This window comes from Strongylocentrotus purpuratus, unplaced genomic scaffold (assembly GCF_000002235.5).
Source record: "Strongylocentrotus purpuratus isolate Spur 01 unplaced genomic scaffold, Spur_5.0 spur5_scaffold_12, whole genome shotgun sequence".
NCBI classification, from domain to species: Eukaryota; Metazoa; Echinodermata; class Echinoidea; order Camarodonta; family Strongylocentrotidae; genus Strongylocentrotus; species Strongylocentrotus purpuratus.
In genome coordinates, this window is record NW_022145597.1 from 31,137,326 (window position 1) to 31,155,409 (window position 18,084).

At 38.0% G+C, this 18,084-nt stretch overlaps 1 protein-coding gene across 5 annotated transcripts; it reads right to left on the bottom strand.

Annotated features, from left to right (window-relative positions):
- Positions 1-4,316: 4,316 nt before the first annotated feature.
- LOC115922775 (multidrug resistance-associated protein 5-like) lies at positions 4,317-18,069 on the bottom strand. 5 transcript variants are annotated; one of them, XM_030982400.1, is made up of 14 exons: positions 17,715-18,069; positions 16,320-16,590; positions 15,292-15,485; positions 13,973-14,155; positions 12,971-13,100; positions 12,233-12,515; positions 11,104-11,290; positions 10,711-10,803; positions 9,526-9,715; positions 8,953-9,112; positions 7,171-7,249; positions 6,599-6,712; positions 5,927-6,091; positions 4,317-4,945 (listed from the first exon to the last, which is right to left on the bottom strand). In XM_030982400.1, the coding sequence occupies exons 2-14, from the start codon at positions 16,558-16,560 to the stop codon at positions 4,835-4,837; spliced, it is 2,130 nt and encodes a 709-aa protein (XP_030838260.1). In that variant the 5' UTR covers positions 16,561-16,590; positions 17,715-18,069; the 3' UTR covers positions 4,317-4,834. The 5 variants fall into 5 exon arrangements, with proteins under 5 accessions (XP_030838260.1, XP_030838261.1, XP_030838257.1 ...); XM_030982401.1 differs by having other exon boundaries at positions 17,665-18,069; XM_030982397.1 differs by having other exon boundaries at positions 17,630-18,069.
- Between the last annotated feature and the right edge of the window lie 15 nt (positions 18,070-18,084).

The following is an 18,084-nucleotide window of genomic DNA, read 5'->3' on the forward strand; positions in this document are numbered from 1 at the left end:
AAAATACATGTAATCATCAATACAAATGATGATATGATTAACACTTATAAATGTTTCAGTCGAATAGACAATTTCTCAATGTATTCAAATTAATACAAGTTGCAATATATTGCAGGGCTTGGATCGGTCATTGCAGGAAAGACGATTTTTGCACCAGTATTCATTGCTAAAGGGGAAATTGGACATGTCCATCCGTTCTAAAGTTCTGCTCATGAAATCAAATACAGCTAGTTAAAAGGCGGCGACAAGTTAACACATTTATGCCTCTTCATATTTATGAAAATTCAAAGACTACATGCAATCTGAATTTGCCCCTTACAAAAAAAAGATATTATCATGAAGCCAAAGGGGGTGTTTCACAAAGATTTTAAGTCAAACTTAACTCTAAGTTCGACTTAAATATTATGGAGAGCCATTTGTAGCCTTTAAAAAAATATATACAAAAGCAAAAATCCAAGTTTTTTGGGCATTTCATAAATTTCACATCAAGAACATAAAATTTCCCATGATAATACAAAATATGAATGATTTAAATCAAAATTTGTTGCCTTTTAAAATAACTTTTACAAAATATTTTCGAGGAACCTAACAGCTTTTCATAATTGTTAATTCCAATATAGAGATAAGTTCAACTTAGGATCTTTGTGAAACACCCCCCAGAACATACACTGTATAAGAATTCTGTAATATGCAATTCACAAAACTCAGAAAACTTTTCGCCATGAAAATGGCATCATTAATGAATCATGAAATGTTCTGGTTTTACAAAACTGAAAGATTAGAAATCCTACCACAAACAACCCTGTTATATACTTCTTCACACACTAGTAACCAATACAGTCATGAACAAACTAATATCAGGAAAAGATCAAACATACTTTCAGCCCCATGCTTACTGAATGATATAGAACTTCAGAAACTATAAAATCATTAAACAAATCCGCACTCTCTCTCTTGAAATTGGGAACACTGATATTTTTCTTTGGTTGTTGAATTCTCTTAATATAACATATAAAATATGAAAAACATGAACACATGAGACATCAAAGTGTCAATACAAGGGATAGGAATACGAATATATGTGCTAAATGTAGACAATTAAAGGTAATACAAAGTTTTTGTACGGGGTCATGAATTTGGTTCAAATGAACATATGCGATCCCGCAATATTCAGTGATCGTTGTCGCGGTTATAATCAAGTCTAAGGTTATGAAATTGTAAATAATAAACTCTTTTTGTTGTATAGCTCCCTCTCAAGGTCAATATATAAATTAAGCTATAAAACAATGTCTCTTGACTAAAATCGACCGACTAGCTATTCTCGTTTGGAAATTATATATCACAACTACATATTCTGAGATTTTCATGGTCGCGGCTACCATTGTACGGCTGTAGGCACTATTTGAAATTTACCGGGAGCACCGGTAAATTTTCATATTTAATTATTCGCGAAAGCAGAAGTGTTTTAGGGGCTAAATTTTCTAGTACTTATAATACATCCACAGGGGCATCCAAATATATCAAAATTGTAAAGAATCACTATCCACCCAATTTTCAAAATTTCCCAAAACTTTGTATTACCTTTAATATAAGATTCTCTTCAATCCAATGCAGTGTATTTTGTATGCAATTACACAACAGTTTACTGAAACTGAAAGGAATCTATACAGTTGAAGGCTACAAAAATGGAATGGTTGGCAGCTATGCATGCATTCTTTGTGCCTAGATTATTATCATCTATAATAATAATACGCTAAGGCTCCGCGGGGGGCGCGACGTCTCCGCCGGCCTTTGTATTCTATTGTTTTTTAATGAGATCGCCGACCCAAGTTGGTGCGGCTATCTCCTCCTGAACCCTCCCCTCGGGGTACCGGTGACCGGTGCCGTCGTCCGCGGGAGAGTCTACTCTAGCGAATTGGCTATACTCCGCCCGAGGTCCTCCTCCGTGTCGACGTCCAGGGCGAAAACAGACGCGATATGCATAATGCAGGATATGCGTGACGACAGAGATACCTCATGGATATTCAACATTGCATCCGTAGACACACGACCGATGACTATCCACTCACATTAAGTTGCGTATTAAATGCACGACGCACACGGTCGGGCTTACCCGAGTAAAGCATCTTTCTATAGGATATCCTTTGTATAGTAGCTGCACAAGCCACAGAGATACACACGAAGCTTCCCGTCCACGTCCAAACTTAGCTTAGGGACCTATTTCCATCATTATTGCCTCGATTTTTATATAGTTTTCATGAATGGAGGTATGAAATGAAAGCTTATTTTGTGATTATTACGGCCATGCTACTAAATTTTGATTATCATTTTCTAAAGGAAAGTTTTCACAAGAAAACCATTGGACTGACAGTTTGGTCGCAAGCTGCCTTCAGTCAGTGCAGTGTGTGTGAGCTGCAGTTAACTCCAGCAAGCTCCAACACCGGCTCCGCGCACCGCAGGCGTCCGAGGCCTGCGACGCCGGTGTTCGAGCTTTCTGGAGTTACGCTGTGTGTGTGTGTGTGAGTTCAGAAATTGTTATCTGTTGGTTGCATCATTATTGCCGCGATTTCAATATAGTTTCGTGAATAGATTTACGAAACCTGATCTTAGAATTGGTAAAAGTATTACTAATGTTTACGTTTTTAAACGACTGTCTGATTTTCTTGTGAAAATTTTACTTTGAAAAATGATTATCGAAATTCATGGTCAGAAATAATCACAATCTAGGGTCTATTATGTTACAGTTCTTGCATCAAATCAATGCATGAAAACTTAGTTATTGAACTAGAAAAATGTTTTTTTTTTAAATAGGCAATTAATTATGAAGTATAGGAAGGCTGAAACCTGTCCTGAGCCTACTAAACAAATCTCAACAAAGTGTAGGCCTATCCTTTTATGAATTAATGAAAAAGTAGCCCCAGAAAAAAGAGCCCCCGAAAGTTGGAAAAAGTAGTCCCCGAAAATTTCCCAAAAATTTGAAATGGAGCCCCCGAAATGAAAAACTTAATTTTTGCCTGCGCCCCCCTCTAGAATCCCTCGGATTTCCGCGGGTCCTGAGTTGAGTGTATATATAATATAGGCGTGGGGTCCACGGGTTTCAAGGGGCCATAAACCCCCAAAAGCTCGGGGGTTACGTTCTTCAAAGTTGGGGGGGGGGGGTGGGAGATCGAAATCAGATCGCAGCGAGTTGAGTGTATATATATAATATAGGCGTGGGGTCCACGGGTTTCAAGGGTCCATAAACCCCCGAAAGCTCGGGGGGTTTAGGTGTTTAATTAGGGTCAGATGAGCATATTTTTAATACTTTATTTATGACACTTGCGGGTCACTGATTGGCGTGGGGTCAATACGTAGAGTTGCGTAGTGTTGCGTACAAACTACGCTGGCCTACGTTACTATATGCTGAGGAACGAAAAGGGGTACGCAAGATGAAAGAAAACAATTCAACATGTTTAATTTTTTTTGCGTACTTTCGGCGTAGAAACTTGACGCAGAAAGCAGCCTTTTTACGCAACACTACGCTACATGCCTACGCAACAGTACGCTACCCTACGCCAGATCGACAAAGCAGTAAAAGCTTTCCACACAGTAAGCAACCATAAGCAAACCTGTACGCCAGCCTACGCATAACCTACGCAGGGACTATTTTCCCATTAATACGCAGCCTAATTTCTGCGTAGTCGGTACGCCACACTACGGAACTCTACGCAGTTCCAGTGGCTTAAAGAATAATTACCGGTACAGTTGGATCGTTTTTTTAATTTTTATATAAGGCCAAATTAAAAAAAAAAACATTTTTAGCATCCTGTTTTTTCGAAAAATGGGAAGGAGGAGGCCTTTTTTTTTTCTTTCAAAATGGCCGCTCCGTACATTTTCCCTGACATTCGGGCTATTTTTCAAGATGGCGACCGACAATTTTTTTTTTTCTTATTTAAAATCAGAAATACATTTTAGCAGTGCTTTTCATGTTTTTTTTCTTTCAAAAAAAAAATAAATAAATAAAAAAAAAAAAAAAAAAAAATAGGAGGCGGCCCCCCAAAAAGGAAGCAGGCGGGGACGCTGATTTTTTTTCTTTCAAAAAAAAAAAAATAGAGGAGGCGGCCCCCAAAAAGGAAGCGGGCGGGGACGCTAAACATGTATATTTTTTTAATGGCCTGAATGGCAAATAAAGTTCTTGGTGGTTTTAATTTAGACAGTCTCTATATATCTATTTACACCCCCCCCCCCCGGCCCACCTCTAGAATCCCGCGGATTTCCGCGGGTCCTGCTAGTTATATATATATAAATATATATATATATATATATATATTTTTTTGGGGGGGGGGGGGGCGGGGGGTGGGTCGCCAATAAATATATTTTTATCCCTCTAATCCTTCTAATTCTATAGATGACTAATTCAATTGGCAGAACCCATTAGTCAACCGAGCACCAAAACTTGAATACAATAGCAGAGTTAGTCTTGAATAGAAAAAGACTATGTCCATGTAGCTCTCCTATGGATCCATACACATTAGCCTCATCTAGGTCCGCACTGGTTCACCCTGTATCATGGCTCCAACAAGCACCTCCCCAGGACTGGTCCACACTGGGTCTAATATGGATACATGCAGCAGCACCTACAATAGGTCCAAGTACAGGCCCACAGTTGGGTCTAGCATAGGCCTACATGTACATCAGGAGGGTGTTTCACAAAGCCTTTTTTCATTAACAAATGAAAAATATCAGTGACAAATCTGCTGATAACCAATCAGAAGCAAGGATTTCAGTAGCTTATAACAAAAACTGTCATTTGTCACTGATGACAAGTTTTGTGAAACGGGGGCCCAGGACTGTGTCATGGAGAGCTCTGCCCTGGTGTGGTCTTGTCTCCAGCTGCTTCCAACATGGCTGACAGTTTGGAGTTAGGATTGGCGAGTAGGTTAGACGGTGAATCAAACTCTCCCACCTATTAACAAGATAGAGGATATCAAGTTCACAAGATTACCTTTTCTGTATTTCAGATCAAGTTCCTTACTGATTCTATATACATTCAAACCTGCTTTAGTGACCACCTGTCTACAAAGACCAGTCGTCTACAACAAGCACATTTTTTGTTTCCCTTGAAAAAGGTTTCTCATTGAAACATGTACTAAAGGAATCTGTCCACAAAGACCACTTTTTGTGTTTCCCTTGGGCAGTCTCTATAGACAGGTTTGACTGTACTATGATAAACACGGTCCAATCAATTGGTCTATACTAACCTGGCCCTGGTCCATGACTAGTATTTTATCACAATCTAGTACTGTATTGAGTCTATGTGTTATGATGAGCATGGTCTAATCAATTGGTCTATACTAACCTGGCCCTGGTCCATGACTAGTATTTTATCACAATCTAGTACTGTATTGAGTCTATGTGTTATGATGAGCATGGTCTAATCAATTGGTCTATACTAACCTGGCCCTGGTCCATGACTAGTATTTTATCACAATCTAGTACTGTATTGAGTCTATGTGCTATGATGAGCATGGTCTAATCAATTGGTCTATACTAACCTGGCCCTGGTCCATGACTAGTATTTTATCACAATCTAGTACTGTATTGAGTCTATGTGTTATGATGAGCATGGTCTAATCAATTGGTCTATACTAACCTGGCCCTGGTCCATGACTAGTATTTTATCACAATCTAGTATTCAAGTCTTTATGATATGATGAACACGGTCCAATCAATTGGTCTATATATACTAACCTGGCCCTGGTCCATGACTAGTATTTTATCACAATCTAGTACTGTATTGAGTCTATGTGCTATGATGAGCATGGTCTAATCAATTGGTCTATACTAACCTGGCCCTGGTCCATGACTAGTATTTTATCACAATCTAGTACTGTATTGAGTCTATGTGCTATGATGAGCATGGTCTAATCAATTGGTCTATACTAACCTGGCCCTGGTCCATGACTAGTATTTTATCACAATCTAGTACTGTATTGAGTCTATGTGCTATGATGAGCATGGTGCAATCTTGGAATGCGTCTCGTATAGTCTGCTGTATAAGGCTATCTGTGTGCGTGTCTATAGCTGCTGTTGCTTCGTCTAGTAACAGAACCTATAAGGAAAAACACAATGACATGCATATATACAGTCATCATCCAATGAATACAACAGTTTTTGCAAGTCTCCCTACTGCACATGACGATTACTTTTCACCACTTGCAGTGCTGTAATTTTTTCTTCATCCTGCAAAGTCGGGACAACTTTTTGCGGCTGCTTTGACCATCCTACAATGTACGATGTCTGTATGCACTATTATACACATTTGCAGCCAATATGATTGTTGTATGCTTTCTTTCCCCTAGACTGTAAAATGGCCAAGATTTCCTCTGTTTTTTTAACATACAGTAGTAAATCAATTTGTTATGCCATTACAATATTCATCATTTCATATCTTCTACAATATATGACTTTCCAAATTTCACTAAACTCGGCTATGACAGGGCTCAATTACTGCATAAGTCCCTGACGCTTTCAAAGCAAGTACTCGCAAGTAAAAGTTGAGATTAATCCACATTTACGACAAGGGTTAGAATCATATGCAGAAGCTACAGGAGCATACCTTGCTTTTTCGTAGTAATGCCCTGGCCATGCAAATGAGCTGTCTCTCGCCGACCGAGAAGTTTTCTCCATTCTCCAGCACCGGCGCACCAAGCTTTCCATCAAGATTAGTGATCTGGGGGCAACAAGATTTGAAATATGTGATTGTTAGGGTTCCTGTCCTTCCTAGAAACACAAATTCCACAAATTTTCAATGATAATATTTCTAGAATCTATTAAGTTTTTTCCTTGGCCCTGTCCTCAAAACATTCATTCATACAGTCTAGTAAGTGATTGTTGTGCAATTATGTTCCTTATCAGAAGTATTTTGAAACATCCTTGATTGCTAATGATTTTCCACAAGTTTTGGTCATTTTCCATTTTTTGCATTGCATATCCAGGCCTCAAAATGTGTTTTTGAATTTCCATGACTGCCAAAATCCTGCTAAATCTAAGAAATTTGATGACATTTTTTCTTCGGCCTCCCTAAATTATACAATCGCTATAACTATCTGTTTTTTCAACAATCCTTTCAATAACGTTTAATTATCATCTCCATGACATAAATACTTGATATTGCACATGTTTTCTTACCGTCTGCTTGATATGAGTTTTCTCCAGTGCTTCCCATAGCTCATGATCAGGATGCTCATTGAAAGGATCTATATTGTATCTGGATTGAGGCAAGCAAACAAAATATAAGTGGTGTACAGGGGCGTTGCTAGACCTTTTTCAGTGCGGGGGGGGGGGGGGGGGGGGGGGGGGGTGTAGAGGCCAACGATTACCAACAAAACTAGCCACGAAATTACCGACAAAATTAAATGTCCCAATATCTACAAATTTAACCCTATAAACCCGGAGCCCAAGGCTAAATTATTTTTCTATGAACTCTATAGTACTTGCAAATGGTTATTTTCCTTGACGACATAATACAAATTATTTCGTCAACTTAGTTGGCATCATTGCTAAATATTTTAATGCAGGCGCAGTAGCTAGGATCTTATTTTAGGGAGGGGCTTTTCCTTTCTTTCCTCTCCTCCCTCTTTCTCTTTCTTTCTTTCCTTCCTTTTCCTCTTTTTTTCCCCTCCCCCTTTTCTCGATTTTCCCAACATATGGGGGGGGGGGGTGACGCACTCCCCCCCCCCCCACCCTAAAGAGACGCCCCTGGTGGCGTATCATTTTGTTTTTTTCAAGAACCTGTTGAATTCAAATAATACCCATTTAATTATATTACTCATCACAAACAAATTAGTAGCAATATGATTGTATACATTACTCCATTTATAATTATTTTTCAAGATGTGTAAGTCAAGACCTCCAAAAGTTGAGGCAAATTGTACCTGCTTTATTGTTCATCTTTGTTCAAAACTTTACCATTCTGTTTCTGTGATATTTTAGAAACTATTTGTTTCTTTTTAACTCACACTCAGGGGACCCAGAACAACTATTCCTGGCATGTTGTGGATGAACATTTAAGGAGTGTGGAGAAAATACAGTATGAAAGAAATAAAGGATAAGATTTTATTTTTAAAGGGATTCGGTTCTGAAACAAAATCCTGGACTTAGCTCATGCTGCAATGATAGTTATAAACCTTTAGGTCAGTCAGGAACCTTGTGACTTTTACAAGCCAATCGCCTGTCTGATTATCAAGATATTTATGATTGGAAATCGAAACCAAATTTTGCGTTTGCTTAACGGTTTCATAACACTACAGTCTACTGGGGGAAACAAGTATGGTAAAACGGTCACTCAATGATTTTCAATTTTTTGAGGCACTGCTTGATCATTTTGAAGCACGATTTTTTAGCCAATATAATCAATTTGTTTAACTTTAATAATGATTTTCATCAGTATTACACACGTTCAGCTTCACAATTTCACCTTCCTTCAACTTCTAATACGCAAATGTATAATTCTTTTAAACATATAGGACCAAAGATTTTTATAGTCTAAATACAATCATTCGTCCCTGTTCAACAGCCTCCTCCTTTAAAGTCTTATTTAAAAGTCACTTTATTCATAAATATACTTCTTGATTTCCATATATCTTTTTCATAAGTTTACCTCATATATGTACACTGTACATGTAATCTCTCTTTCTCCTTCCCTTCTCTTGGGTGAGTGTGTGTGTGTGTGTGTGTTGGATGTGTCCGCTTGTAATTATCATTAATGTTTTACTTATAATTTGTGAATTTTGTGAAAGGGGCACCAGTCCACAATAGATCAAGATCTTGATCTATTTTGGTTGCCCTTAACGATATGTTAACTTTATACATGTATATGATTATGTCAATATGTTTTATTGTATGGTACTATTTTTTTTATATCGTTGAATAAAGATGAATTGAATTGAATTAATACTGATTGAAACTAACCTGATGGTTCCAATGAAGAGGACCGGATCCTGAGGAATGATGGAGAGGCTATTGCGTAGGTCCTGGAGGCTTAGCTTACCGATGTCCATCCCATCAATGAGAATAGACCCTTCACAGATCTGTGTCAGTCTGAACAGGGCTATTCCAAGAGACGATTTACCTTTGGAGAGAGAGAAGGAGAGAGAGTAGAGACCGGTTTTTGTTATAAGTTACTGAAATCCTTGCTTCTGATTGGTTATCAACAGATTTGTCACTGATATTTGCCATTTGTCATTGAAAAAAAGTTTGTGAAACAGGTCCCAGGCAATGATTCCCCAATGAGAATTTCGAAAAAGCACCTCATATTTGGACTCCCATCACCTCTTTTTTTTCAGGCATTTTCTAACTCATATTATGCCCAAATGGTGATACATTTTTTTTCATTAGACTTTATAGATATTTACTTTTTTTCTTCATACCAGTATCACTAAATAGCCCTGCAATTACTGGAGTAAAAAGACGTGACCGGATAAAGGACAGAAAGCAGGAAAATGTTATGCCTCTAGTCAACAGTGGGTAGGGGGGCGATCTTACCTGATCCGGTCCTTCCCACAATCCCCACTTTCTCTCTGGGCTCGAAGACTAGATTGATGTCTTTTAGGACCAACGGAAGGTGGGGCTGGTAGCGCATCTTGACCCCCTTAAACTGGACACGCCCCTCTGATGGCCAGCCGGTAACATCCTGTGATTTCTTCTCAGTCTTAGCCTCCTCTGGTGGTAGAGTCTGTCATGATCAAGAATAAATTGTTTAAAAGGAGACGGTAGTCAGTTGCCATGTGCAGTAGGTCATAATTCACTGACACAAGACTTGGTGGAAATACCATTAATGGGTGTACAAGCCTCACACAGCAAACCTGTGGTCCCATCAAGAAATACCCCCTCGTCTCTCAGAGAGTCCTCGGGAAGGGACATGAAAGATAGTAACTATTCCATATGGGGCGATTGGTGAAAAATACAGAGCATTTAATACATAAGGCCAGTTGGTTATCAAACTGAAGGCTTATCCTGGTGATTGACAGAACCTGGTTTTGGGTAAACACTCAAATGGTATTGAATTCTCCATGAGAGCTATTTATCATCAACTTTTAACAAAAAAAATAAATTCTATTCAAAGTTATGAATAAAATCAAATACAGTTGTCACCAAATATTAATCTGCATGAGTACACAATTTTCTGCCAAATGATTTTGATAGAAATATGTAATTGCAAAGTAATCAGCAAAAATAAAGTTAATGTCATATGACAAGTTGAGTTAGAGTTTGTCCATGCATTGTTGTCCAATGCAAACAAATCCCAATTGGCAATTTTCAGGGTAAATGGTTTTCAGCAAAAGTTTGTTTACTTTTTTATTTACATTTGACTTGTATAAACTACAGCATAACTTATGACGAATACATGATAATTTTTCACAATTATTTGTTATTATAAATGTTTGCTTGAAATGAAGCTTTACTGCAATTACTAAACTTTGCTGGCTGTAGCCCTATCATTGTGACAAATAACAGTATCTAAGGTTCTGGGTCTCCTGATTCAACAACAATGCTACAGCTTTCAAAATATGTAGAAGATTCAAAGTGCTCATCAATAGCCTTCACACCCCTATAAAATAAACAATCTGAATTAAAATTGTCAACAAATGAGGCATTAATGATTTGTTAACAAGCATCCTGTTACATTAATTATAATTTAATTTGAACGACCCTTGACTTTGGACATACCTGAATGTATTCTAACAGCCTCTCCACTGCAATAAAACTACTCTCTGTCTCCGTCAATGCGATGAATGTAGTTTGGATGGTCCCTATACATAGCTGCAATGAGAACAGATGGTATCAAACAATCATAATTCTACTAATGATAACAACAAAAAAATGTTTGAAGGCAATATTTGTAAACTGGCAAAACTAAATATTGAATAGCCTGTTTTTAAACAAAAGCCCTAAACCAATCATCAAGTTTGAATTTCTTTAGTAGTATGAGCGCTGATATCCAAGCTTCTGTTTTTATGTGTTTTCCATTGGAAGACAAAGTGCAGATGATAGTGGATTCTTTTTGTCAAAGGATTCATCTAAAAGAAAAGAAACAAAAAAGGAGGAAAAAGAAGAGCTTACACTTGAAACGATATAGAGAACGAAGCCCATGATTGAATTGGACATGTGATTCCTCCACAGGATGATAATGACTGTCACCACTCCAGCGTTGAGGGCAGCAAGCGAGTCGAGTCTGACCGCAGCCCAGCGTATTGCCATTTGTACGGTCTGGAGCAGTTGTGTGTCACTGTCCAGTAAGGCTTCGTACCTACGGAGGCATGGAAAGACAAATAGGAAATCATTTATATCTCTCATACAAGGTTTTGTACCTATGGAGGCATGGAAAGACAAATAGGAAATCATTTATATCTCTCATACAAGGTTTTGTACCTATGGAGGCATGGAAAGACAAATAGGAAATCATTTATATCTATCATACAAGGTTTTGTACCTATGGAGGCATGGAAAGACAAATAGGAAATCATTTATATCTCTCATACAACAAGGTTTTGTACCTATGGAGGCATGTATAGATTAATAATATATCATAAATCTTCTTCATGCAAACTAGAGTAAAAATAATGCACAAGTCAGCCTCAAAGACAACTGCCATGTGGTCTAATTTCTGCACTAACCAAATTCCTAACTTTAACCCCGGACCAAACACTATACCTAACACAAACCTAAAACCCAACCTTAACTTTAACCTCATGTTTTTGATAAAATAAAGAATGAAATTAGGTGAATAGACCAGTGGTATGGTTGGTAATTTTGAGAATTTAATCAATCAAAAAGACATTTAAAGGCATCCGGTAACTTTGTCTTAGATCCTCTAACAAAAATCCTTGATTTAGCTCATGCTGCAATGATGAGTATAAACTTTTAGGTCAGTCAGGAACCCCATGACTTTTACAAGCCGATCGCCTGTCTGATTATCAAGATATTTATGATTGAAACTCGAAATCAAATTTGCGTTTGACAAACGGTTTTCATAACACTACAGTCTACTGGGGAAAACAAGTATGGTAAAACCAGTCACTCCAAGGTATTTCCTTTTTTGAGGCACCTCTTGATGAGACTTGATCATTTTGCTTCTTGATCATTTTGAAGCGGAATTTTTTTAGGGCTTCAATATAACACCATATCACAGACACTGATAACACGTAGATTTAGCATTGTTAAACGATCCCTTTAATGGAAGATTGCTAACCTCCTAATGAAGTAGTTTGACTTGCAGAAAGCTTTGATGGTAGCGTGTCCCTGCATGGTGGCTGAGAGGTGGGAGACGAGGCGGGACCGGCAGATGTTATTCAGCCGTTTGATGTCGCAGAATCCGCAGCGGAAGAACCGCAGGATGAAAAGGCAGGCGGGCATGAAGAGCAGGAACGGAAGAATGTTCCATGGGAGAAAGACGCACGCTCCAAGCTCGCCAATCACGCAAAAACACAGGCAGTAGATCATGCGTAACAGGCAGTTTGGAAGATCAAGATCAACTGCAAAGAAGTGGAGTTGATATAAAAACAAATCTTATTTACTTACAGTTCATTTGATGTTTACTACACAGTAGAAGGTAATTATAGTGAAACCTGATTTAGCATTTAGCTTCATTTTCCCTGCATGAAGTCTTGCAAATTTTGCAAGTGGATCAGAGTCATTACAGTTTCATGCTGCGATATAATCGGATTACAATTGGCATACGGTAACAATAAAATTGTGCAAATCCGTAAAATTATCTTAAGAGACTAAGAGGTGTTTCATCGTCTGTTCCTCCTCATAGCTGCACACATATTTCCGCTATCTTTACTATAGCCCCATGTATGCATCGTCCTGTTCCAAGGTGGTTGTTCCATGAATCCTCATCCATGTCATCATTAATAAAGGGGTTCACTTTGCCTTCAATTGTCACAAATGAAATGGCTGCCCCTTTTAAAGGTACCCTCTATCTCACCTTCATCCATGTCTTTTGAGAATCTGTTGAGAATCCTGCCCAGCGGAGTGGTGTCAAAGAAGATCATGGAACTCTCGATCACTCTCGTAAACAAGGCGTTGTGAAGGTTGCTGGCGGCTCGTAATACAAGCTGGTAAAAAATAAATTATTGAAATCATTTGTTCAGGGGTGATAGTGAGCACTAAAAAAAAATTTAAAAATAAAAAAAATAAAAAAAAATAGAGAAAATAATGGAAAAATCAGGGAATAAAAAAAAACAGGGAACGGGGAAAAAAAATATTCGGGAAGAAAAAAAAAATTGGGGAAAACGATTTAAATCAGGTAATTATCAGGCCTGTTTGTTATACGAACTTGCTATAACTCTGGTAAAACGACAAGTTGTTGAGGTTGCTATGATTTGCCCACAACCCAACCTGTCAAGAAGAAATTATTGAAATGATCATGTATGGAAACTTGCTATCACTCTCAAAAGCAAAGTGAAAGAATTGTGAGACTACTGGCAGAGAGTATTAAACACAACCTGTCAAAGGAAAAAAGTATGAAAGTTATCATTTGGAGGAACTCATGATCACTCATAAACAAGGCATTGTGGAGGTTGCTGTGCATAATACAAGCAGTAGACTAAAATTATCAAATTTAATAGAAACTAAAACTTATCTTTAACTACTTGCCATTCTTAGGATGTAAAATAAGTGGGGATGGCAGCATCACTAAATACTACAACCCATTATATTGTCGTCCAAACGTAGCAGATTAAAATATTTCCTGTACCGGTAGTTTGTTTTCGTGTGATATCGATATGATATCGATAACAGTAGTTGAAGTTCCCAGATGACTGAGCAATACGAGAACAATATTGGTCGGTCATTCGGGTGCTGCGCTAAAGATATTGAATACACTGGTTTATTGTACCACTTGGAAGCCTTATATAGATGATAATGAATTATATTGGATATAATAGGCCAATATGGCCACGATATGCCATATGACTCCATGACTTACAATGACATAAAATTTTGACGATAGTACGAACATGACCAGAACGGCCAAGAACAGGGCTACGTAGAAACCAACATAGAAGTCGAGTCTTTCATCGAGATCGAGGCTTTCATCCGTTTCTTCATATGGAGCTCCCGTGTAGTAGTCTGTGTAGGTGTCGTTCGTGTTTGTTATTACTTGATATTCCTAGTGAATCAATCAGAAAACAGGAGAGATGTTCATAACATTGGTATGTGTAAAGAATCATTGGAATAGTACATGGGCAAGCCTAACATTGCCCGACACTGTTTTTATTTTTATTTTCATGGAATAAACATTTTGTACCTACAAATGTTCTTTATCATGGTGAGGCAGAAGAGTAGGGATAACTTACATGGGTACACCATGTGTGTAGTCATTAGAAAGACTGGAATATTCTTCTTGAATAGATGTGTTAGTTCTTAAAGCCTATCTGCACTAGTTTGGTCAGGAGGGACTAGACCTCCCAGCGTGGTCCCTGGCAGGTGGTTATCTCATCAAATCAGCTCTCAATTAACATAAGAAAAAGGGGACTATGGGGGACCAACTGGTACCGCTTAGGCATTGTTGGCTTCATAGAGGGCGTGAGTAGCTACAAGTAGTACAGTCCCGTTTTAAAAGAACTGTTGCATAATTCTTTTGTTGGTATAGATCTGACGAGAATGTAAAAGAGTGTCAACTTTACTTGTGCTTGAATACAACTTTGTAAGAACGTACAACATGCATTGGAATATTGACTCTTTTATTAAAGGAAACCTCACCCCAAAGACCAAGTGTGGGTATGCTGAAAGACAAAGATTTATTTATGCCTTACGATATACAATATTTCTTATAAAAGTGTACAAGAGATGAAATAAATGAAGATAATTGAGGTATGATGTGATGCCTTTTAGCATGACATGGGCAGCCACTTTGTTGATAGTGTGACGAACCAGGTAAACTGTTACATGTATCATGCACTAACCTCTGGTTGGAAAGACTATTCAACTCAATAACAGACCCTTTTCAATGATGGAAAATCATAGCTTTGATACACACAATGTCTGGGTATACTGTATTTCAGGCCAATATTGTTGCTATGACAGGGAAACATTTCCTGTCAGTGGCATTTTTATGATTATATAGAACAATATATATGTTCATGGATGTGTTGCCAGCTTGATATGGTTGTTAAAATGCAAATCTGCAATAACTTGCAAAATTTATGAAAACAGCCCTTGCATAAATAAAGGCTTATAAAACACTTCATGGGTTAACACTACCAAGCTTGATCCTCGCAATTCTGCTGTTTGCATTCATCTTACCACATTTTGCATGTCTGCTGCCCTCAACCAAATGGCCGGCCAGGCATTGGTAGCGACGAGGAAGGCGTTAGATAGAACGATGAAGAGACCCGTTCCTATGACTTTGCACCATCCGCCTGCATAGTGGACGTAGGAGCTGTACGTTGCCATGGAAACCATTCCTGACTCCATGCTCTCTTCCTTTATCAGCTCAGCTAGGGAGATTAGATTAGAAAGAAACAAGTTTCATCAATTTCCATTTTCTTATAGATGCTTAAAGGAACTTGGTAACATTGTTCAGATGAGAGAAAATGGTGCCAAGGTAGTGACTTCAACGCTAGATGTACAATTAAAGATACCGGTAATCTGAAAGTTTGAGTAAACTGAAAACAGACCATTATTAATGATAAAAATTGAGAAAAACTGATCAGATTGATTCCTTAATTCTCCTACCACTACCGGTATATTATTACAATTTAATTACATTTAGGTGAATGTAAATAGTTAAAAAGCTATGAATTGGCTCTTTATATCATTCCAGACATCCGTCCAGGATAGATCATGTAAGAGGAGAGGAAAATAACTATTATTCAAAACTTCATTTTCAATTTGAAAATACTAAATTTGTAGCAGAGTAATAATTGAAGAGTCCCAGGATGAGGTAAACTAGTAAATTAAAAACTGCTTCCAGTTTTCGTGTTTATTTGTTGGAACTAGTGCAGCAATAAATTTGTGACACAGTCCCACATAATAATAATAATAATCTTTTTAAAGTCCACTCCAAATTTTATTAAGTTAAACCGAAAATGGAAATTCTTTTTGTCCAATTGATCGTGAGCCCGGCAGCCACTGAGCAGCGCCAGATCGACGTTGCTCTATCCCTTATTGCTGAACGCCAAACAAGGTAGCAGGCAGCAACTCCCATCTTTTCACGTCTTTTGGTATAACGCGACCGGGGTTCAAACCCTCGACCTCCTGGTTGTGAGGCGGACGCTCTACTGACTGAGCCAACACACCGGTGTAGATTAGGTCCCATCAGCGAGACTTACCAGACGTGCCCTTCCCATCTTTGACGGGTGAGCCTGCTTTCTTTTCGTCTTTCTTTTCATCATTCTCCTGAGAAGGCTGGGTTTGGCTCAATTCATCTTTCCTGCTTTCTTCTCTCTCCTTCTCCTCCTCCTCCTCCTCTTCCTCCTCTGGATGATAGGTCTGGATTAGTCTTGCATACTCCCCGCTCAGACCCAGTAGTTCATCGTGGGTGCCACTCTCACTAATCTGCCCATCTTTCATGAGGAGTACATGATCGCAGTCTTTGAGATACTGGAGAGAGAGAGAGGAAAGGAATAAAGATAGAAATAAATGGAGATTAATAATGTTCATACGTAGTACTGGTAAATTGGTAAATAATCAAATAATATACTGTATGTACAGAATAAAAAATTTCATGAAAACTCCAAAGTAAATTTTTTAAATATTGACCCATTAAATCTTTGTTTCTTGCTATTTTAATTAACATTTGGGGCAAAAATATCAAATTTTACTAGGCAAAAGGGGTGGGAAGATAGTGTTGCAATTTTTCAGGGACATCTCATGAAGTTTTTAAATATTATTTTGACACAACATATTATGTAATGTACTATTTATGGAATGAAATTAACAATACCAATAACCATACAATAAGTTTTACTTTGAATTTCAAAGTTTACACTGTCTGCAAGAAGAAAATAAACCAAAGAATATCAATTTACAAGAAGCATTTTTACTTATATGTATTTGGTGCAGGATTCGATATAGTTAGTCCTGATCTGTTACATCCTCTTCATAAAATTAAGGAAATAAAATTGGGATCCTAAATTTGACATGCTGCTTTAGTACAAGGTTTATGGAAATTTGTAATTGGATCCAAGTTCTTTGATTTTACTGGTACTGCAAGCAACTACATGTAAGTTTTTGCATGAATATATGTCGGAGAAGAGGACTGTATTTTGCAGAAAGCATGAGTGATCATTTACTAAATTAACTCAACATCTTCTTCTGTCATGGTCATTGTTTTGATACATGATTCTAGAGTAGAGGGAGGCTGGGAGCAGCTTTAGCCCCTCCCAATTAGTACTGGTAGTATTAGACTGTATTGGATATAACTTGTTTGGATAATTAGTTTAAGGCTATATGCCACAAAGTCCCTAAGAAAATAAATGCAAAATTCTCCAAGCCTACTGCCTCCCCCCCTTCATCTTTCAACAAATAGGAGAACGACAAATACACTCATTGTTTGTGTGTCCTACAGTGTATCTTGTTCTTGACCAACATTTCACCACTGAAGCTAAATCTAAGACTTCCATTTATGCTTTGTACCTACATGTAACCCTAAACCTAAATGCTGGATAGTCATACCCTTTTGATGGGGCATTCCAAAGTGAAGCAGACTTGAGCCTTAGATTTACCCTTTCACTAGAATGGATGTCTGAAATCCTTGTCTTGCATGACGCGACACCTCCATATGATGCAAGGTGTGAAGGCAGGCTGAATTTCTGCTCCGTTGGTCTACTCCACACTTAGTCTTGTTGACTCTTGCCCATAGTTATTTTAGGATTGCATCATTGCAGGCAAACATGCATCTATGGACCATCCATCCATATATCAACCATCTTAGAGTTGCACATATATGCTCCCTTTCTCCATCATTTGACTTTGATCAATTCTCCAATATTGCAAGTTCGCCATTTCGCTAAACTGCCATGAACATGGTTGTACTTGTAGTTCTAAAAGTTATGATTATTAAATCATCTCTTGGTGCAATCATAAAGTCAATCA

Coding starts and splice junctions, on each gene's coding strand:
- LOC115922775 (XM_030982397.1), bottom strand. CDS start 17,680: ATGCCCCATCAAAAGGGTATGACTATCCAGCATTTAGGTTTAGGGTTA. Junction 16,591..17,629: donor ATTTAGGTTTAGGGTTACAT/GTAGGTACAAAG, acceptor CTCTCTCTCCAG/TATCTCAAAGACTGCGATCA. Junction 14,156..15,291: donor CAGCAGACATGCAAAATGTG/GTAAGATGAATG, acceptor TTGATTCACTAG/GAATATCAAGTAATAACAAA.